General features: G+C 36.7%; 1 protein-coding gene across 2 annotated transcripts in view; it reads left to right on the top strand.

The window, feature by feature from the left end:
• Positions 1-390: 390 nt before the first annotated feature.
• Positions 391-23868, top strand: part of LOC148867144 (putative LRR receptor-like serine/threonine-protein kinase At1g53440) — a 49508-nt gene continuing 26030 nt past the window's right edge. For both annotated transcript variants that reach the window (XM_088978540.1, XM_088978541.1), the window contains exons 1-13: positions 391-536; positions 10286-10454; positions 10622-10693; positions 11190-11258; positions 11347-11418; positions 11501-11572; positions 13796-13867; positions 13951-14022; positions 14140-14211; positions 14335-14406; positions 14499-14573; positions 23439-23507; positions 23650-23715. In XM_088978540.1, the coding sequence (XP_088834666.1) occupies positions 410-536; positions 10286-10454; positions 10622-10693; positions 11190-11258; positions 11347-11418; positions 11501-11572; positions 13796-13867; positions 13951-14022; positions 14140-14211; positions 14335-14406; positions 14499-14573; positions 23439-23507; positions 23650-23715 (1079 nt within the window). In that variant the 5' untranslated portion in view covers positions 391-409. The remainder of the gene's footprint in view (positions 537-10285; positions 10455-10621; positions 10694-11189; positions 11259-11346; positions 11419-11500; positions 11573-13795; positions 13868-13950; positions 14023-14139; positions 14212-14334; positions 14407-14498; positions 14574-23438; positions 23508-23649; positions 23716-23868) is intronic.

Consider the following 23868-nt stretch of genomic DNA (forward strand, 5'->3'; position numbering starts at 1 on the left):
ATACGAGCATTTGAACTGAGTGGTTAGTTTGTTCTGACAAAAAATTAAAAAATAGTCAAAATCTTTAAATGGTTCGAATGGTTCAATCACCTGGGTTATTGATTTATTGATCAAATCAATAATTTTTTTACAAAAATCCGATTTTAAGGAAAAACGGAACCAATCCCTTGGTCAGTTTCTAATTTTTCTGATCCAACCGTTTGATCCGATTTTCAAAACCATACCCAAAATAATAGTAAAGTTAGTAACAAGAGGAGAACATGTTGGCATGAACTTTGAAGTGTCTCGTCGGGCACCCAATTGGACTCTTGTTGTTGATGTCATTAATTTCCTATTTCCTGTTTGGTCCGGTTTTTGGACCTTGGACCGGAGTTGATACATTCTGAGAGAGAGAGAGAGAGAGAGAGAGATGGTGTCAGCAGTTGTTCTAAAGAACTCGAATCAGAAGCTGTTATCTGCTGTTGTTCTCTTCTTTCTTTTACTGAATTGCTTCGGAGGGTTCAGATCTCAAGCGCAAGTCTTACCGGAGGACGAAGGTACATCTCTCTCTATTGAAAAACTTGCCGTATTTTCTTTTTGAACAATTTGTTTTGATGATTTCTCCGTTCTTGTCTGACCGTATCAGATTCGTTAAATTGTCAATCTCGTCTTTATAGTTTTAGTTTCTGTAGATTAAGAAGCGTTACCGTTAGCGACGGGGAACGTTTCCTCAAAATAAGAGAAATTAAAATTCTTTCACTTTCTGGTCAGAGATTAATTTTTGCTTGAACCGAAGATCTCTTCGTAAGAAAGTAGTTTATACTTCATAATGCTCTTGTTCTCCATCCTAGGAATTCTACTTTTGATTACCCTTGAAATTCTTAGATCTTGTTTTCTTCTTTTTTTTTTTTTTTTTGAGGCACAAATTGCAAAGAGTACAAATACATGGTACAAAATATAGGATTTTGCACTCTGTACTCCTTCCAAAGTAGCCCAAGAAATCAATCGATAAATAGCGATAAACGTGTAAGAAGAGAGAGAGAGAAAGAGAACGACAATTTACACTTTTACAGTGTACACAGATAGGGCTAGAGACGGTCGCCACCGTCGTGTCGTTTCATGCACATTTAGTCTGGATCAGTTAGCTGAAACATTTTTAGGACACGTGGCATCATTTCTTTTTCTCTCTCCCCCCTATCAATGGCGATGATGACAATCAACGCCTTTGATATTTAGTGCCCTTTAGGGAGGAGTCCGATCTGCTCCCTACAAAAGCCTATTTCAATAATGTTCCAATGTCTCAATACAGTAAGTCCTATGATCAGGATTTGCAAACACATATAGGAATAGATCTCAACTCGTTTTGTTTAGGAGGGTTTAACTGAAGATTCAGCTAAGGTAAGCTAAGCTAAGCTGGTTTGGTTGCTTTGAAGCGAGTCTGGATATGCTGCTCATAAATATGTTTCTACGAGTCGAGAGATTCACTTTTGGGTATAATTGTTTTTTATAGCTTTTCTGATTGAAAGCCCTCCCAAACAACAGGTTTTAGTTTAATTTACACATAGTCCTGTTACTCCTGTAGTCCAACTCGTTTTATAAGTTTTTCGATGAATAATTTTAATCATTTTGACTGTTGAGTGATCTTTTCTTTTTTTTTTGGGTAAATTATAAATACCCTCATGGGGTCATTGACAAATATCTCCTGAATTTTTATTTATGACAAAGACCCCTTTGAATTTTTACTTTACAATAAATATCCCTTCGTTTTCGAATTCTGTTAGTTAACTTTGAAAAAATTCTCATTCTAACTATGTAATTTTTTTTAATCTCTAAATTACCCTTGATTACTCTAATAGATTTATGATTTATGATTCATTTAGTTTTCAAAATATAATATTGAAATCCCCTTGGTTGCTCCAATACATCATTGCAGATTTTTGGTTGGATTAAATATTCAAATAAAACGATAGATATTTCTTTTTGATAGATATAAATTTATTGTTTCATTTGGTTTTTCTTGATTTATTGATTTATTAGAACAAGGAGTACAAAAACAAAAACAAAATGATGGAATACAAATAAGGTTTTTTGATTTTCTTTGGACTCCATTTGGAATTGCTATGCAAAGGTGGCACTCTTTGTACTTGTTATGGCTACTCAGGAGGTTAGAACCCAGCCTCGTTTTTTTTTTTTTTTTTAATTTCGTCAACAAGAACAGAGATGCAAATTCCAAGGTTTTAAAAACCGATTCAGAACCGAAACCGTTTTGGCTACCGGTTCCGGGTCAAAGGTTTTGATGTAACTGGTTCCAGTCACATATCATTTTTTCGTGATGTGTCAATTTTTTGGCTAAGTACCTCGTCATCTCGTCTGCTCCCATGTGGTTGGTGACTCAGAGGCTGAAGTGGAGCTCCTTGGTGGTGAGCTGCTTGGAGGTGAGTTACATTGATGAGCTGCTTGGTGGTGAGTTACCTTAATGAGTTGCTTGGTGGTGAGTTACCTTGATGAGCTGCCTGGATGTTGAGCTCCCTAGTGTAGTGCAACTTGACTGCTACCGGTAGGAGGTGATCTCTGGCTATCAGCAACGACGGGAACTGAACTGGCTACTCCCTACTAACGATGATCTGCTCATCTTTGTAAGCGGCGGGAGCTAAGGAACCTGTGAGAACATCCTTTCATCCTCCTCTTTCCCCTCTAGGGGGTGAGGTCTTTATATACTGGAGTCCTCGTGGGTTAGGTGGAGCAGTTCTTGGATTCCCGCTGTGATGGGACTTGCTTTCGTGTTAGGTGGGGAAAAAGCCACCAACTGGTAAGGTTGCCCATTTCCGCCTGACTCGGGGAGTGGGTGAGCTAATATAGTCGTTACAAGTCACAATCCCGTAAAATGCGGGGTACGGTGGTGAGCTCCTCAAGGTTGTCAGGTTGGCACCTGTGTCAGGCCGCCAGGTTGGTGCCTGGGCCACGCCGCCAGCTCGTTCTAGGGTCAGGCTACCAGCTCGTGCCAGGGCCAGGTTGCGCCAGGGCCAGGTTGCCAGCCCGTGCCAGGGCCAGGTTGTGCCAGGGCTAGGCTGCCAGCTCGTGCCAGGGCCAGGTCGCACTAGGGCCAGGCTGCCAGCTTGTGCCAAGGCCAGGCTATCAGTTTGCGCCTGTGCCAGGTCGCGCCTGTGCCAGGTTACGCCTGGTGGGACACCATCAACTTAGGAAAGGCAAGTTGTTGCCAAAGTGGTCCTGGGTGTCACCTAATTGTTCTGAGGTGCCAGGCTATAAGGTGGTGAGCTGCTTGTGTGTTGCATGATGACGAGCTGCCTAGTGGCGAGCTACCTGTGAAGTGTTGCATGGTGGCGAGCTCGAGTTGTCTATCTGTCAAGAGGTTGCACTTAGTTGGCATGAGGTGTCAGGTGTCACAATGTCATTGGAGGGCCAAATCCGCCCTCATCAGGTTTGACTGTCAAATTCAAACAGACAACTCATTCCAACTAAAAAATCAAAAAATAATTAAAACAAAAAATGGTCAAAACTGTTGAATGGGTCAAATGGATCAACAGTTTGATAGCCCAGGTCAATAAATCACTGACCAATTCAACGATTTTTTGCCAAAGACCGAGTTTGAAATAAAACAAAATTGGTTACCTAGATAGTTCTTGGGCCAAATGGTCCGATCATCCAGGTCAATAACAATTAAAAAACGTTGACAAATTTCCATTATGGAATCGTAGCCTTCCAAGTTTTGAGGTGATAAGAATCCATAAAGAATGAATTAGAAATTAGAAGCAATCAATACCATATGTCCTGTATGAGCATATTGTATCGTGAGGTTTTCCATACACCCGTTTAAAGGTGTTTTTGAGAAATCACTTCTTTTATTTATTAAATAATATAAAATTATATATATAATGAAATTTTGAAAAAAAAATCTAAAACAAAATAAAAAAAACATAGGGTAAAAAGTATCCATACACCCCTATTGATACATCTGGATAAAATCCATGGTTTTACGTAATAAGCAAAGGCTATCGTAGATTGACACCGGAAACTGAAGTAAGAGGAATGAAACTCGGCTTCAGTCGGTGCTAGGCCTGTTCGAACAGCCTTGATGGCCTTGCATCGGGAACATCTTCCCATAGGTATAAAGATATTCTCAGCAGTAAGGGCTGTTCTAAAATTGTGTTCAAACAAGCTTTGCACTGACTGAAGCTGATCTCAGAGGAAGGGAATAGTAAACTATAAGAATTACTGTACTGGTGTAGTTGTAAGTCAAACCTGAGCTCACTGAACGCATGGTCATGGAACCACCTCATCTCATCTAACCATGAAAATAGTGAAAAGCAAAAACGGAGAAACAGAGAGGGACTATAAATGAAAAGGCTATTTTTCTTCTTCTTATTGCCGATTTAAGAGAAAGAAAAAAAAAAAAAAAAGAAAAGATTTAGTACTAGTGAGGAGAGAGAGAGGAATAAAAGGTGAATCGGTTGTGGGTCTGAGTGCAGAAAATGGGAAACAGAGAAATAGTGAAAATTGTAAAGGCATTATCAAGAAAACAGATCAGGAGAATCCACATCAGAACTAAAGGCTTGCAAATTTTGTTTCATTGCTCCTCGTTAATGCTAGAGTCATATTTATAGTGAAAGGCTTGTTTATCAGTAAATGTTCATTTCTCTCCATTATAACTTTTATACTTTATAGGTATGTTTTAAGCAGTGTATTTCAGACAAAAGGAAAAAACAAAGAACTCCCAACAACATAATATTGTCCTGATGTTTATGTTTTGTTTGTCTTTATTTTATTTTTTTTCCATGGTGCGGAAAACCCCAAAGAGCTTTGTAATAGGATGTGTTTTTAGTACAACCAATGCAATGAACGACAATATGGTCAAGGTTTCCACTAATAAGTAGAAAAGAGAGAAAGGAGAGGACTCTTTAATGCATAAAAAGAAAATAGATATATATTTTTTTAAATTATACAATGGAGTGGTTAGCACCTTTTAGTTATTTCATGACGTGGAACTCTTATCACATGAATAGAAACAACTGATATTATTTTATAGAGTTAGTAGAGAGGGCACTAAAGTAAAGTTAGTAGAGACTGCACGAGCATATAAAAGGCCAATATATATTTAAAAAATATATAATGGAATAGTTAATTAAGACCTCTTCGTTATTTCATGAAGTGGGACTCTTATCACATGAGTAAAGACGACTGATTTTTTTTTTTTTTTGGGCAAAGAAGAAAATTCATATCAATTAATTAACTACATGCCAAGGTAAACTAACTTGCCGAGTTGCCGGTAAGGTCTAGGCTTGTCGGGGATTTGGGATCCGCCTTCACTGGGAATGAGGTTCTTCCTTTTCCTGTTTTTGTTTTATTTATTTATTTATTTATTTTTTATTATTATTATTATTATTATTATTATTATTATTATTATTATTATTATTATTAGTAATTAAGTATGTTCATTTATATATAGAAATTTTAAATTATTATTATTATTAAATTTTGTATTCTATTTCTGGCATAAATAAAAATATTTTTTATTTAATATGATGAATATACAACATTAGAAATGTTTCCAAATGTTTTTGACAAAATTCTTTACTTTTTCATTTTTTGTGTTTTATCTTTTTTTTAATATTTATTATTCAATTATAGCATCATGAGTTTCTTTGAAAAATTGGACCATTGACCACCATATAAGTAATAAAATAGTTTTGGTTTTTGATCAGTTTTAAATTATATATTTCATCTATATTATATAAATAATTACTATCACACTTGATTTTTGTTTGGCATAATTAAATATAATTTTTATATATTCTTTTGATTACTTGTACTTTTTTATTTTTAGAGATTTATTATTTAACTATTATATCATCACTTAATCTATTTAACCCAAACCACTAACCCACCACCCAAAAAGAAAAATAGTTTGATTTCTAGGTTGACATTAAATTTTGTATTACATCTCCATCATTGATAAAATTATTTATTATGTATAATACTTATTTTTGTTCAATATAATGAATGCATAATATTACAGATGTACCCAATATTTTATTTTTTATAAATATATAACATTAGATAAATGCCCAAAGTTTTCTTTATTTTTTTATTTTAGTGATTCTTTGTATTTTCTATTTTTTTAAAATATTATTTGGCTATGATATCATTTTATTTCTAAGTTGATTTTAAATTTGGCATTCCATTTTCATCATTAATGAAAGTACTTCTTACATTCCATACTTATTTTTGTTTAGTATAATGAATATACAATATTAGAGATATGCCTAATTCTTTTTTTGTATTATATATTTTATTTTTTATTATTTAATAATGGCATTATTTATTAACCCATTTGACCCAAATGGTTGAATACTTGAATTGCTTATCCACCACTTGGAGGGAATAAAATGGTTTTGTTTTCAAATTACTTTTCAAAATATTTATTTTTATATTATTAAAATTAATATTGTAAATTTAATTAATAAAATTTAATAATAAGAAAAATATATATTAAATATAGGATTTAATGAGAGAATACACCTTAAATATGATATTTAATTAGAGAGAATATAAATATAGTTTTATTTTCAATTGGTTTTAAATTTTATATTCCATTTGCATCGTTAATGAACATATTTATTATCTTTTATACCTATTATTGTTTAATATGTTGAATATATGAGGTTAAAAATGTTTCCAATTTTTTAAATTTCAATATTTTTTGCATTTTATCTATTAATTGAATTTTATTATTTAATTGTGACAACATGGATTGACTCAGTTGACCCAAAATGGTTTAATTTCTTACCACCACCTAGAGAAAAACACTATTTTTTTCAGGTAGATTTTAAAAGTTTAAGTTTTTATGTTATTGAAATTATTAGTTTATTATATATGGATTTAATTAATAGAATTTAATGATGATAAGAAACAAAAATGCCTTAAATATATGATTAAATGAAGGTAAATGCAAGTTAATACCTTAAATGTTGGATTTAATGAAAGAGAATTGAATGCATTGGATATCTTAAATTTACCTCTTTTCAATTCATTTAATATCAATAACAAATTACCCTAAATGCCCTATTTTTTAATAATTTTAAATATGAAGGGTAAATCTTGTCTTAAAAAATCTAAGAATATTCTTGATGCTATTCATACTTTAAAGTAGCATGAATTATTATTATTATTATTATTAAAGGAAGTAGAGATGGCAATTTTCCCCATTTCCTTGATCTCTGTGGGGATCCACCACGAATGGGGTGGGGATGGAGATGATTTTCCCCTAGTGGGGATGAGGATGGAGAAATTTTCATCCCTATTAGCGGGGATAGAGAGAGCATTCCTCGCCCCGTGGGGACCTCGATCCCCGCCCCATGGGATCCCCACTAATATATATGTATATGTATGCATATGTTATATATGTATATATGTACACATACATCTATATATTAATATATTTTAAAAAATATGGTTCAATATGTTTGAATATTTTCTAATGGGATTGTAAATTTTAATTATTTTATTTTTATTTTTTTAAACAAAATAAAAAAACAAAAATAAAATGGTTAACATTATAAAAAATATGGGGAATGGGGATCCCCATGGGGATGGGGATGGGTATAACCTTGCCCTCGTTAGCGGGGATGGGGGTGGGGATTTTCGCGAGGACGGGGATGGGGAGAGGCTCCCCGTCCCCGCCTCACCCCGTTGCCACTCCTAAAAGGAAGCAGTAAATTAACAAAAAAGAGAAGCAATAAATTACATACTAGTGACCGGGGATAATAATGGCAGTAGGTAGGGTATCTGTGAAAATTGCCCTTCCCATTTTTCAAAGCTATTTAGATACCCTTGATCCCAAATCCATTTGCCTTTTCTCCCAATTAGACCTGTTCATGGGCTGGGTGGCCCGATGAGCCAGCCCGGCCCCCGAACAAGCTTGAACATGTTTATAGGCCCGCAGGCTTAAACTCGGGCCAAAAAGCCCGGCCCGCAATAAATTTGAGTCGGGCTCGGGTTTTGTCAAAAAAGCCCGGCCCGGCCTGACCTAAAATTAGACTTAAAAAGGGTTATGTGATTATGTCCATTTGAATAAATTTTTTGATTTAAGAATGTAAAACTGTGTTTTAAAATGTAAAAGAAAGGGAAGAAAACCATCTTGTAGGCCCATCGTTCATTTAAATAGGAAAAAAAACCATATGAATTTTTAGTTCTAATTTGAATAGGGAAAGTTGTAATTTTTTTTATTAGGTCGGGCTTTGGGCTCGGGCTCGGGCCTAGCGTATTTCCATTAATGATGAGTAAAAGCCCGGCCCGGCCCATGAACAGGTCTACTCCCAATTTCCCAAACCCGTCTTGACCTATCCCACCTAATTAATATTTGACATACTATTATTGCTATCATTTTTTAAATTTGAAATTACTAAATGGATGGAGTGCTAAATAAAGTCAATTATAGTGAGTTTAATGGGCATTATTAAGGTAACTAAATTTGAATAGAAATTTTGAAAAATGGTAGCAATAATTGGATATGTCAAATGATAATTGAGTGAGATGGGTCCTGACTAGACTTGTTCATGGGCTAAGTAGCCCAACGGGCTAGCTCGGCTTGGACTGTCCTAAATCGGGCTTGGACAAAATTTTAAGCCCGCAGGCTTGGGCTTGGGCTCTAAAAATCGGGCCCAACTATTTTTTGGGTTGTGCTTGGGCTTTCCTAAATAAGCCCGATTCAATAATATTAAATATATAATAGAGATATAATATATTAGTAATATATAATATATATTATACAATAGTAAAATTAGTAGAAAAAAAGTATTACATATATTAAATGTATAAAATATTATATAATATGTAATTAATATATTATAAAATACCTACCAAAATTCGACTTTGGGCTCAAGCCTGGGCTTTAAGCTTTATACAGGGATGGGCTTGGGTGTAATAATTTTTTGTTTATAAAGAGGCAAAGCCCAACTCGAACCTTGCCCAGCCCGACCAGCTGGCCCATGAACAGGTCTAATCCTTGCCCAGCCCGACAAACTTGGGTTTAACAAGTTTGTGATCGCCTTTGGGAAATTAGAGGAAAAGTTAAACCGGTTGAGATCAAAGGTACCTAGGTGGATTCACAGGTATCGTATCTGTTGCAATCCCTAAACTTGGTCTGAGGCTCAGTCAAATCAAGCTTTTTATTAGCCAAGATAAAAAAAAACTCGTGAAAAACTCAAATAGTATCCACCCCTACTCAGTACACATTCCTATGATGTGTTCTAAAGCATTAGGAAATGATATATAAAGATTTTTGTCAAAATATGTTACATCATTATTTATTGAATGTCCAAGGTGTGGCTTGTCATAGATTACAAGATTTTGATGTGTTTCAAAATTTACTTATATTTTGCATCCTAAAACGGTACCAAACACTCCTTAAATTTTCAATTGAGACTTTAACCATTTTCCTCTTAGGCTGATAAAAGGTGTGGGACCCTTGTTTAGCCCAGGCCATGTGAAATGAGAGCTTGGTTGCGAGGAATGCACATGCACTTTATAGTTAAACAACCATAGGGTTCAGCTAATCATTTAACCTTCTGCCTTGTCATGGTGTATAGTTGGTCAACTGACTCATAACATCTGTTACCTTTAGGTTGCTTGTCGATGTGTATGTTTTTGCTTTTTGAAACATTGCATTTGTTTTTGTTTTACCAAAAAAACAGAAAGGAAATAACCATGGGCCAACTCCCTTGATCCCTTATTGCCAGTTCATAATATGACTGCCAATTCGTCTTAGTTCAAGTAACCATCGCTAATAGATGTTTTTTTTACCTCCTCGATGTGAAATAACATTAATGTCTTTTAGAAAGAGAAGCGAATAATGGAAAAAATACATTTCTTCCAAAGAAAATTACCAAGAATAGTAGAATACGGTCGATCTTTTTATTTTGTCCAACGCAGCGAATAAGATAAAATTTCCTATACAATTTGGTAATTGGTAAGAGTAGTTTAAAAATTTTGAAATATTAATAAACAAAATGAGTGTTTGGCAATTACGGTTGGGTTTCTTAGTCCAAGCTCAAAGGGTCTATAAATCTATTATATGCATATCTGATCATATGTCTACAAGATTCTTAGCCCAAGCCCAAAGTAGAAAAAAATGAAAAGGAATTGCATTCATCCACAATGTCATTATTAAGTTATCAACTGCTTATATTTGTTGATCAATCATTTGCATCTGATTAATTTGTGCTCTGTGGCCTGTGGGAAACTTAATGCATGCTAAATTTTTAACGATACTGGTGTTCGTTCATGACAGTGAAGGCTCTTAAGCAAATATCAGCCAAATTAAATAACAAATATTGGAACATTAGCACAACTTCTTGCAGTAGTGGAGGTTTCAACAAGACCAATGGTCCTGCTATTCTCAGCAATGTCATCTGCAACTGTTCTTTCAACAGCTCCACCGTTTGCCACATCACAAATGTGTATGTACATTCACTACCTTCTCCCTCTAGAACCAGAGTGATTGTGCTGGAAGTGGAACCCGATGACCATTATCAGCCTGGAGAGTGGAAACATTATTCTCCTGCTATGATCTGTATTTTTGTTTTTTTTTCCTCCTCTATTTTACTTTCCTTTTACTGAATTTTAGTCAGCTGAAGGGTCTGAACCTGACTGGAGTTCTTCCTGAGGAATTTGGGGATCTTCCATATTTGACAGAGATGTAAGTGATTTTGGCATTTCAGAAAACTTCTCCATTTTTTTTAATAAGCTACGCAGAATGCTGCTTGATCATCCAAATTGTGGGGCCCCAAAACACTGTCAGTATATTTCAAGGTTTGTATTTTGCGAGTCTTGTCTTGTGCATTCAGCAAATGGTATTTATGTCTCTCACCTTTCGTGATCAATGGCTTGAGAAGAGTGGCGCTATTTTTCCCAAATGACTGTTTGAGTGAGGTTTGCATTTTGTGGGTCTTCTCTTGTGCATTCAGCAATTGTTATATATGTCCCACATCTGATGATCAATGGCTTGAGAGGATTGGCGCCATTTTCTCCAAAACGGTTGTTTTAGATTTCGAGGTTTGTATTTTGTAAGTCTTGTGCGTTCAGAAAACGGCATGTATGCCCCACATCTGATGATCAAGGGTTTGAGAAGATTTGGCGCCATTTTTCTGCCAACTACCACTTAAAGGCTTCTTCTTCTTTTTCTTCTAAAACAGAGATTTTAGCCGAAACTATGTCAGTGGGTCCATTCCTGCGAGTTGGGCTCGGTGCCCTCTCATCACCATGTAAGTTACTTTTGTTGCATTTCGAGTTTTATAGCTCTGGCGGAATTATTTGATAGTATTACTTGACTGAAACCATCATGCATGGCAGATCCCTTCTGGGAAACCGCATTAGTGGATCAATTCCAGCGGCAATTGGTAGCATTAAAACGCTGGAGGAGCTGTAAGTCATGACCTAATATTCTCAGTAGATTATGTCAACAAACGGCATCTGTTTATGTTTCTGATACGAATATGGCTTCCAGGGTGTTGGAAGATAATCAGCTTGGAGGAACCCTTCCTTCAGAGCTTGGTAATTTAAGTCAGTTGAGGAGATTGTAAGGCTTCTGTTCTTATTTCCTTCTTAGTTTCTTAGTTTGTTTTTCTTTTATTATATTATACTTCAGGTTTCCAACAATTTGCATATAGTCTTCCTTACAGTTTACTTTCAGTTTGTATGGACCAATTTGTCCATTTCTGATATTAATACTGATGAAATTCTGCTGTTGTTATATCAGCAGCAGCAGCAGTAGAAGAAGCCTTATCACTTGATTGATTGGAAGGATAAATCCTGTCCTCCATTCTAGGGCTATTTGGTCGATTAAGAAATTAGCTAAGAAATCTTCTGTTAGGACCTGAAATGAAGTTCTGCCATCCCCTTGCCTTTCTAAATCATTCAATGTAACCAAACCACTTCTTCTAACTGGGACATTTGTTGGTTTTTATTCTACATATTCAGTCCATCTTTGTACTTTTTTCATTTTTTGCTGATTGGTGTTATTCTAAAGTTCCCTCAAATAAACTCATTTCTAAATTTTCTCCTCCAGCTACATCTTCATATTTGGCATGCTCATTTTACGGGTCTTTTCTTTCTTGATTACACAACATTTTGCTTTGCAAAGCATGAATGCCATCTATAAGCAATTCCTGCTGTATATTCTTTTTAGTACAGCGATTTTGTTTTGTAAATTTTCAGGTACATGGATTTAAATATTGGTCTTAGGATCTGGAGCCTAACACCCTGAAAGCTTTTTTTTCCCTCTTTTGGAAGTCCCTTGAAAGCTGATTTAGACTATATGGGTTAGGGTAGTTGGGAATAACTCAAATTACTTGGATTTGATGGATATAAGTTGCAACTAAGATGCTCTCCTATGTACAATGGAGCACACCATTGCAAACATTTACTCTCCCAAACTGCAATAAGCATGCAGCATAGGTCACAAATGGTTGGGGACTTGTTGGTCAAGCGAAGTATATGTTAGTCATCAGTGCAACGTTGTCAGACTAGGACCAGATACAGAATCATTTTGTTCACTGGGTCACAGGTTGAATGGTCCAATGTCTGGTTTGACAATTTGACTTGCTCAAATAGAAAAACTCAAAAAAATAAAAAATGGCAAATAATTCCAGATTATCTTTTAAAGCTGTTTCATGTCAAAATAAGTTTTAAAAAATAAATACTATAGGTCATAATAGGTATCAATGCACCTATTTGAGGTAGGTGTGTAACCCTAAATTTGGATGAAGATAATTCACAGAAAGTGGATTTCCATCTTGTCTATCTCCTTTCTCTCTAGTCCATCTTGTCTTTTCATGGAACAAATGCATTCTTTGTGGCCCTTCCATATTTCCTCTATATTGGTGATTTGGTGTTACATGCAGCTGCATATCAACATTAGTTAGACTAGGAATAATATGTAAAGCATTTCACAGCTGAAGTTACAGAATGGGATCCTATGACTTCATCTACATATCCTTTTGATTTCATTTTTTAATATAAGCTTCCCAATATGCATGGACGGAATATATTGCAAATGTAAATTAGAATCTCCGAGGCTCCGAGCATGTGTGTCTATCCCTCTTTTCTTTTCTTTTACTATTGAGACAGGAACAAAGAGTGGAAGAAGAAGGTCCTTCAGACTGACCCCTTTAGTCCTCCAATACACCTGAGAGAAACTACTCTAGGAGGGTCAAGCCCCAAAACATCTTAGTTCTGTCTACTCCTCTCCTGGCTGAGGAATCAACTAGCTTATTAGCAGATCCCTCGATCCAGCAGGATGAGGTGTCCCTTCTGGATGCCAAGGATCTATCCTCCCAAATAAGATTTCTGCAATGCCTGTGTCCCTTCCCTCTGTCTCTCATCTAACCCACCATGATCTGAAACTATCCTGGTAACTTAAGGTACACTCTTGAATCTCTCAGAAAAGACAGTATCCTGGCATGATCAGAGTTTCTGACATAAATGGCCTCTCTGTAGACCTAAAGAATCTAGTCATCATGACTTCTGAACACCCATCAACTCCTGAATGACTTTGACTTCCCAAACTAGAAACTTCCAAATTGAATTCATTAGCTCCTTGGGCTGGAGGAGGCATAAATAGTCTCAAGGTACTATCCCCTTAGCTGTTAAAAAGGCTAAATGCTGTGATCCTTTCACTATGTTGTCTTATTGAATCCTTCAAACTCCAATTTAGTGCATCATAACCATTAATAATTATAATACTATCTTCTCTTTTTATCCCTCTTGCTAACTAACATAGATTGCTTTCTCACTCCTCCAGTGTTGTTTCAGCAAACAATTTCACGGGCCCAATACCAGAAACATTTGGAAACCTAAGGAGCTTGACAGAATTGTAAGTTGTTATTACCAATTTGGGCAGCTGTTACTTTTGAGATTATATTTTCCTAAATTCCATTACTACTTACATACATGCAGTAGGATAGATGGAAATGGTATATCAGGGAAAATGCCTAATTTCATTGGGAACTGGACCAAACTTAAAAGCCTGTGAGTACCTTGATATTTAACTTAATTTCTCTGCAATTTGTTACCTTATTCAAGATGGACAACAATTACTGTTATCTAAAGATACTTTATATCAACCACCATTTCAAACTGTTGCAGTGACATGCAAGGTACATCCTTAGAGGGCCCTATTCCTTCTACAATCTCCCTCTTGAAAAACTTAACTGAACTGTGAGACATCATTCCAGTCTTTTGTATCTTTTATATTAAGTTTAGAGACCTTTTTTAACTTAAAGCAATGAAGATAGAACGATGGTATGAGTTTTTCTGATATGATTGCATTTCAAATTTCAGGAGGGTGACTGACTTGATTGGATCGAATATGAGTTTTCCTGACCTCCATGGCATGAAATTCATGATTGAATTGTGAGCTCACATATGCATGGTGTGATTGCATGGAAATGTTTTTTGTGGTTCCTTTAACCCATGAGGTGTTTGGCTTTGTTTGTGTTCTCTAGGATACTCAGAAATTGCATGATTGTGGGCCAAATCCCCAACTACATTGGAGAAGAGATGACTAGTATTAAAAAGATGTAAGTTTTATAGGGATGGATACCTTTTTCTAGATATTTTGTTCTATTAACTTCATTTATGTGTTGGTTTTTCTGGATGCTAAATGTTAGTTCGGTTGGTTTAGTGTTTATGTTAGTCATATTTGTTTCTTAAGTTCTTAGTTATTGGGCCTAAACTTACTTAATTTTTTATTTGTCTAGGTGTCTCATCACTAATCAGGGGCACTCTAGTCCATTCATGTAACATTAATTTGTAAGCATCTATATAAGATTGTAGGGCCGGCTGAAGTGAGTAAGCTGCCATTCTCAAATCTTCTTCTCTTCTTCTTCTTTGGCTGTTGTTTTTCAGCAAACATGATATCAGAGCACTAATCCGTCTGTCTGGTTACAACCGCCTCTTTTCTCCTCTTCTCTATTTCTTTTTTTTCTCTTTCTCTCTCTCTCTCCTATCTTGGCCGTTGTGAAGAAACCCTAGGGCTGACCATTGAACACAGCAAGGTCTGTATCTAGGGTTTCCCTTGGTTGTAGGGCCCAAGGGGAGTTTGTTCCAGTAGCTGATGCCCTACTAGACACCCCGCAGCAGGTAGTAGCCATTCGGCTGCTAAGAGAGATCTGTGTGGAATAGATCTAGGTGGAAGGACTGAATGAGACAGTCCTAGTACAGATCGTAAGGGTGGTCACAATCTACGACAACAGAAGTCAAATCCCATCCTAGTAGTTCAGCATAGTACAGAGGTGGATTGTTCTTGGTTTCAGACCTATTACGAGGGGTTCTTAGACTTGTAACAGCTTCGGTAAGTCTGAAATCGTGTTCTTTGTACTGAGTTTTCAATTGTGATCACTGTAAGAGGAAGGAGATGTCTTCAATATCGAGAAAAGTGTCTTTTAGGGATAATAGAACTGGTGGGAGGTCTTCTAATCTAGAAAACCCAAATCTGCATAGCTTGCAGATTACCAGTGTATTGTTGGATGAATATAATTTCAGAGAATGGTCTGTTTCAACCATGCTCTTCATTACTTCTCAGGAACTTACGGGTTATTTAGATGGACAGAAGAAGGAACCTGAAGTGGGTAGTGTGGAGTACGCAATATGGCGAAAGGAAAATGCTACTGTTATGTCCTGGCTACTTGCTTTGATGACTCCAAGAGTGGCCAGGACTGTTTAACACTTTCCCACTGCTACTAAGATTTGGGAGAAAGTGTATAAAACTTATGGACAGAGAAAGAACAATGCAAGAATTTATAGGTTAAACCAAGACATTGTTGCATTGAGACAATGAGATATGACAGTTGCAACGTATTTTGCAACCCTAGAACGACTATGGGAAGAACTTGATCATCATCTTATTCTTGGTTGGGAGAATGTAAAAGACAAGGAGAGGCATGATAAACAAAAAAAGAGGGGGAATAAGAATCCGCTTTATTTTCTTCTTACCATTTGATGTCTGGCCAAGATAAGATGAGAGTTGCTGACGGTTCTCTCTCCACTATCTCTGGGAAGGGGGGGGGGGTTGACCTAAGCAAGGACCTCTCTCTTAAATCTGTTCTACATGTTCCCAATCTTACTTCCAGTCTCCTATCTGTTTCGAAGCTTACTAAGAATTTAAACTGTAGCATAACTTTCTTTCCTACTCATTGTGTCTTTCAGGGCAGACTGATAAAGAGAACGATTAGGAGTGGTCATGAGTGTAGAGGTCTCTACTATTTTGATGCAGACATCAGTTTGGCCTTACAATCATCTGCTGCCAGTAGTCAGAATAATGAGGAGTCAATAGCTAGGTTACACTTGTGGCATGCGAGGCTAGGTCATTTACTTTTTTCATCATTGCAACGGCTGTTTCCTGAATTATTCAAGGGTATTTCAAGTCAAAGTTTAGTTTGTGAAGTGTGTTAGTTGTCAAAACAATGTAGAACTCTTTATCCATTTTTTAATAATGAAATTCAAGTTCCTTTTGATTTGGTCCATTCTGATGTTTGGGGCCCTTCACCTCTTGTTTCTGTAGATGGCTTTCGTTACTTTATCAGTTTTATTGATCACTATTCTCGATGCACATGGATCTACCTGTTAAAAGGACGTGATGAAGTGCCACGGATAACCATGGCATTTTGTAAAATGATTGAAACTCAATTTGATAAGAAGATTAAGCAATTCCGTACACAATGCTGTTGAATATTTTGAAGGATCCTTGAACCTGTTCATGGAGGATGCAAGCATGCTACACCAGTCATCTTGTGCTAGTACCCCTCAACAGAATAGGGTTGCTGAGCGCAAAAATAGACACTTATTGGAGACCGCTTGAGCTTTACTATTTCAGCACAAGGTTCCCAAGTACTATTGGTCTCAAGCAGTCCTTACCACATCATATCTGATAAATCGGATGTCATCTAAGGTGTTGGGTATGAAAACTCCTTTCTCTGTCCTTTGTCCTAATCTTCCAGACTTTCCTCTTCCACCTAGAGTCTTTGGTTGTGTATGTTTTATACATGTAAAGGATCTAAAGAAGACCAAGTTGGATCCTAGGGCTACGAAAGGAATCTTTCTAGGGTACTCTCCTACACAGAAGGGTTACAAGTGTTATGATCCCGTTATCAAGAGGAAATACGTCACAAAAGATGTGGTATTTTTTGAGTCTCAATCCTATTTTCATTCTTCACAGAATCCTCTTCAGGGGGAGACTAGTGGGATGGAAGAGGATTCTTCTTCCCCCTCTTTTTTTGTGCCTCTTTCTGCCTCGGGCCTTCCATCTTCTCCTCCTGATCCTCCTAGTTGTAACATCCCAGGTGAATCTAGTGAGGCTCCCATTGAACCTGTTACCACTCTTGATGCTGCAGATGTAACTGAGGACACTAGTAGGCAACAAAAAGATATAAGAATCATCTACAACAGAAGGAAAAAAGACCCTCTAACTCATGGCAGCAACCAATCGGACTCGGATCAATCTGTCTCAGCAGCTCCAGGTAATCTTATTACTCGTACTTCTGATTTGGATCTCCCTATTGCTCTTCGTAAGTCTACCCTTTCTTGTATTGTCTGACACCCCATTGCTGAATTTGTTTCTTACTCACGTTTATCACATCGTTATTATTCCTTTGTGTCTGCTCTCTCTTCCGTGCATGTCCCTACTAGGTACTCAGCGGCTGTGTTTGACCCAAGATGGAAAAAGGTTATGAATGAAGAAATGAAAGCCTTAATGAAAGCAAGAACTTGGGAATTACTGGATCTACCAGAAGGGAAGAGCACTGTGGGATGCAAGTGGGTGTTCACTGTGAAGCATAGGGAGGACAGGTCCATTGAAAGATACAAGGCCAGACTTGTGGCAAAGGGGTTTACTCAAAAAGAAGGGATTGACTACAAAGAGACCTTTGCTCCAGTCGCGAAGCTCAACACAATCCGGGTTCTATTGTCATTAGCTGCAAACTTCTCATGGGAGCTACATCAGTTGGATGTGAAGAACGCTTTCCTAAATGGCGATCTACATGAAGAGGTATTCATGGATCCTCCACCAGGTTATGGCTTTGATGGGAAAGTGTGTAAACTGAAGAAAGCATTATATGGTCTTAAGTAGTCTCCTCGGGTTTGGTTTGAGAAGCTCTATGGGGCCATGAAGAGAGTGGGATACACTCAAAGTGGTGCAGATCATACCTTGTTCATAAGGAAACAGGATAGCAGACTTACGACACTCATCGTCTATATGGATGATATGGTGATTACAGGAAATGATCTAGAAGAGATAAAAAGATTGAAGGAGTTTTTGGCTTCTGAGTTTGAGATCAAAGACTTGGGCCATCTGAGATACATCCTTGGAATTGAAGTTGCTAGGTCACAAGAGGGCATCAATATATGTTAACGGAAGTATGTCCTTGATCTTCTAGAGGAGACAGGTATGATGGGGAGTAGACCAGCAGATAATCCAATAGAACAGAACCATGGTCTACAGGAATTAGTAGGAGATGACTACCTTGATAAAGAGAGATACCAAAAACTAGTAGGGAAGTTGATATATCTGTCTCTCACTCGACCAGATATTGCTTATGCTGTACATGTTGTCAGCCAGTTCATGCACTCTCCAAAGATTCCTCATATGAGAGCAGCGGAAAGGATTCTTAGGTACTTGAAGACTTGCTCAGGAAAATGAACTCTATTCAAAAAACACAATAAAATTGAAATTGAAGCGTATACTGATGTAGATTGGGTTGGTTCTGTTGGAGACAGGAAGTCTACTTCTGGGTATTGCACGTTCGTTGGAGGGAATTTGGTTATATGGCAAAGTAAAAAGCAGAATGTGGTTGCTAGATCAAGTGCAGAGGCTGAATATCGAGCTATGGCTCATGGTGTTGCTGAATTATTGTGGCTTAGGACCCTTCTTGGTGAGATTGGGATAAAGGTCGAGGGTCCTCTCAGGCTGTACTGTGACAACGAGGATGCCATCAACATTGCAAATAACCCAGTGCAACATGATAGGATGAAGCATATTGAGATTGACCGACACTTCGTTAGAGAAAGGATAGTCTCAGGGGAACTCTGCATTCCTTATACTCCTTCCGAGATGCAGATTGCAGATGTGCTAACAAAAGGACTAGCTTCAACGAAATTCTTAGACTTGGCAAGCTAAACATGACCGACATCCATGCTTAGCTTGAGGGGGAGTGTTGGTTTGGCTGGTTTAGTGTTTATGTTAGTCATATTTGTGTCTTAAGTTCTTAGTTATTGGGCCTAAACTTAATTTTTTACTTGTCTAGGTGTCCCATCACTAATCAGGGGGATTCTAGTCTATTCATGTAACATTACTTTGTAAACATCTATATAAGATTGTAGGGCCAGCTGAAGTGAGTAAGCCGCCATTCTCAAATCTTCTTCTTCTTCTTCTTCTTCTTCTTTGGCTGTTGTTTTCAGCAAACACTGAAAACGCCTCAAGTACGCACAAGTGTAAACTGAACTTTTTTTCTTTGATCAGTAACAAAAATCAATAATTTCATTAATTAACATAAATTACAACAAAGAGGTAACAACCCCTGCCATCTCACCCCTTGTTTAGCTTATCTGTCAGCTAAGTTGCTGGTTGATCTTTGTGCCCATTGGATTTTTAAGTTAATCTCTCTAGAAAACCCTCTAAAATGTCTAATTTCATTCCTGTACCTCCAGTTGGCTTTGTTATTGTCCAACAGCTAAGTTGCTGGTTGATCTTTGTGCCCATTGAATTTTTAAGTTCATCTCTCTAGAAAACCCTCTAAAACGTCTAATTTCATTCCTGTACCTCCAGTTGGCTTTGTTATTGTCCAACAGCCAGCTGATAACTCAATGTTTGAACTTCTCACCCTGCTGAGTGCACAGGATTCACAAAGTGATGAATTGAATCAAGGTCAGTTATTTTGATGGTTTAGATAAGTGAGGCAATTTGTGATGTCTATAAGTTTAAAATTTGGCACCGTTTCTAGTATGATCTTGATGTGAATGATAGGGCTGTTCACAGAATTCACCAAACTGACCAAACCGATCCAACTTGATCCAATATGGTCGGTTTCAGTTTATGAATATTCATAACCCAATTGGTTGGGTCGGTTGCAGTTTATGAGTTTGTAAACCGAAGTTAACCCAATCCGAACCGACTACATGTTGAAATATCTGATTTTCGAGCCTATCCCAAAGAAAGGAAATGGTATCATGTTTCTTTCTCTTCCCCATGTTTTGGCAGTTTCCCAATGTCAGAATTCAAAAAATTTTGTCTTTCTATTTTGAGTTTTTGTAGAATAACATGAAAGAGTCAAAGAAGCTATTGAAGGCTTAAAGCTAAAAAAAGTAAAAGTCTAAAGTGAAACCAGTCTAGAACTTGTATGAAACTGCAAATATAGAACTTGGCTTTAATGCTTCTAGTATTCTACCCTCTCAAGTCTCTTTACCATTTTGCATATATTTTTTTATTGGTTTAAACCGACTGTTTCTATCATAAGTTGGTTTTTATGCCCATTGGGTTGGTAGAAAAGTCAACCCGACCAGTTTGGTTTGGTTCACAGATTTATGTGCAACCAAACTGAACTAACCTGTGTACAGCCCTAGTGAATGAGTTTATTGTAATAAAATAAAAATTAGTTTTTCACAAATGGTAGTTCAGTATAGGCAAGATGAAATTCTGTTAAGACTCTTCAAACTTTGATGTATTGGGTGGGCTGAGCCAAGTTTAGCGCCCAATCGAGCCCTAATTTTAAGACTTACCCAACCAATCTGAATCCAAGGTAAATCCTGAGCCTACCCCAAGCTAAAGCCTAAGAGTCTAAGACAACTAGGTCCAGGTTTCAGTTTGGTCAATCCTGAGCAGGCTGGTCAAGTTTGAGGGTTTTCATACTCATGTTTTTTTCCCGATAAATAACAGCATTGTATTAATAGTAGAGAAGAAAATCTATATTTGTCCAGAATAGACAGCAGGGACAGTACAGAGACAGCAAAATAGCCAATCACACAAAACAATTCAAGAGTCTGTTCAGGATACAAATGGACCCCTGGCCCAGGCATTCCCCAAAGAATCCCTTGAGAGTTGAGAGTTGACCCCAGCTTGAGCTGAGCTATCTGCTAGGGAGTTGGCTGATCTAGGGATCTACCTGAACAAGCAGTTCAAGTTTCTTCCCAGGTTTTTGGCCTCCCTAATCTGTACTCTGAACTTCCAAGCTGGTTCTGCATTGGGTTTTCTTACTCATGTTTTTCTGCTTTATATTTTTATTAATCTGTAATCCAATTTATAATCTATACTACCATTAAGAGTATGAATGAACTCGTGAACTCTTCTTGACCAAAATACCCATATTTTTAAGTTTAGTCCCTCTCTAATTGTGAGGGCAAAAAATGTAATCTGATTACTACTTTTCACCTCATTCAATTCTCTCTCATTAAGTCTTATAAGTTATAAGCAAGGTGCCAACCAGCTGGTTGGTAAGGTCTCATGGCGGTTGTAGTGGAGACTTGGGGTCGAATCCCACCTACACTTGGGTTCGGGAGGTTATGGGTTGGGGGATGGGCTACCCCCCCCCCCCCCAGTTGTGTATCCCTTCAAAAAGATATAAAAAGGTCTTGTAAGTTATAATAAAGGTATTAATTCTCATTCTCTCTCATTGAATCCTATATTTAAGTTTTTTTTTTCCTTATCAATAAATTCTATTAGTTAGATCTATATCCAATACTTTTAATAATATAAAAACCATGTTTCCTTTTAAAATGGCCCAAAAACAAAGTCATTCTTCTATCTGGGTGGCAGGTAACTAATTCAACCATCTGGGTCAAATGGATCAACCCATGATGTCATAATTAAATAATAAAAAATAGAAAAGATAAAAACGCAAATAATTATAAAGAAAAAAATCATTATTTTTGAAACAGGTAAAGTATAATATTCATTAATAAGGAAAAAACATGTACAACAAGGAGCTGTACACAGGATTTGACACAGAAATGCCCAAACAAACTATACCCCCAAACCCTGATATGCAAAAATATTCCCAACAGCACTTTGTACTATTTTATTGCTGATTTATAAAATCATTTCAATTATCAAAAAAAAAAAAAAATCCCCAACCGCGGAAGGAACTAAAATTTCTGTCCTTAAACACGTTATTTACTGCTAACCAAGAAATAAATAAATTTGGGGCATCTCTAATATCATATATTTGCCATATTAAACAAAAATAAGTGCAATATAAAAATTATTTTTATACACTTAGAGATATTCAAAATTGTAAAAAAATTGGGCACATTATTACTATTGCCATCATCATCATCATCATCTGAAATTACCACGTGCAAAGCACATGCACATTTTCTAGTAATAAACAAAAAATTCATCGAAATATTGTTAGTTACATACTTATGCATAAGGTACTTTGTATGTGAGGGGGTATATATATATGATATTAAAGGTTAGGTGGGCTTGGGTTGTGTTGGGCCTGTCTGGACCATCCTATGCCTCAACTTAATCCAACCCAAGCTGAACCAAAGCATGATATTCCATGCCTAGGTCCAGCCTGAAGCTTGAAATCCAAACCCAACCCTGCAAGAGTTTGGATTTGGTTCAGGCCTGGTTCAGATGGGGCCTTCACAAATCTCACCCTACTTCTAAGAACTTTGAAAGTTTAGGGAAAACCTTGAAGGTATTGAATGGTTAACTTCAAACTTGGCAAGAATTGACCCTATTGTCATCCCTTTCAGCACAATCCAGGTTAAGTTTGTAATCCTAATTTCCAAGGCATGGTTTGCTGGTTACTACTTGTTGACATCCACTAATCCATCTATCCAGATTATTTCATACACTTAAATTTTATTGTTATTGTCCCATAACTGATATCCATGTGCAAATTGAATTTACTTGCCTAAATGAAATCATCACATGAAAGAAGCTATTTCATAAAGGAGGCAATTCATTGATAAAGTATGTTTGTGAAAGTTGATAATTTTCTACCAAAGACAAGATCTAGTAGTTGTTGCCTAGCATATTGACTATGGAACCAATCCTTGTCTTTCTGCACCCAGTTGGTAATGTTTTTCCACATTATGATTTACAAAGCATAAAGTGGTTGCACCCCAAGGCTTGGATATTCCTATTATGCAGGCCTAACAAAGACATTTTTTATGGGGTTCCAATATTCCATTACTTTAAGATTTTGAAGTGTAAAGGTGGTACTACAGGCCCAGCTACCTTTTTTTCCTTTTTGTTAGGGGGTTTAATTACAATTTACTTCACCAGCTACTGATATCTACCAATAATACTTCATTGTAATGTTTTGATAACCTTATCATTCTGTGCCTGGGTAACCCCATATGGATGGATGCATTATGAACACACTGTTTATTACATTAATGAGACATTTCATGCTACTGTTCTTGTTCTAACCTTTTAGTTTCAGAGACTTGTCCTTCAACAGATTGACCGGTGAAATTCCTAGACTTCAGAGCTTGTCATCGCTACAATATCTGTATGTAAATATATAAAAGAAAATTTGATTTTCTTGATTTTCTTCGTTCCTTTCTTTGTTTAATTTATCTGTTGGTTATTGGATTTTCTTCATGATAAACTGTCTAGTCACAAAGTGGACACAATCTTGTATATGGATATAGGTATCTCAATAACAACTCACTAACTGGATTAGTGCCAGCTTGGGTCATGGACAACAAAAATTATATGTATGTACAACTTATGAAAAGCTTCAAACCTACTGTATTTTTCATGCAATATTTCTGTATCTTGTTTCTTGTTGCCCATCTGTGGCTTTCATCTTTCAACTAGTATCCCTCTTGCTAGTTCCTGCTGATTCCTTGTGCAATTGTCTCTTCCCT

This window comes from Nelumbo lutea, chromosome 3, assembly GCF_056320005.1.
Source record: "Nelumbo lutea isolate HS-2025 chromosome 3, American lotus-T2T, whole genome shotgun sequence".
Lineage (NCBI taxonomy): Eukaryota > Viridiplantae > Streptophyta > Magnoliopsida > Proteales > Nelumbonaceae > Nelumbo > Nelumbo lutea.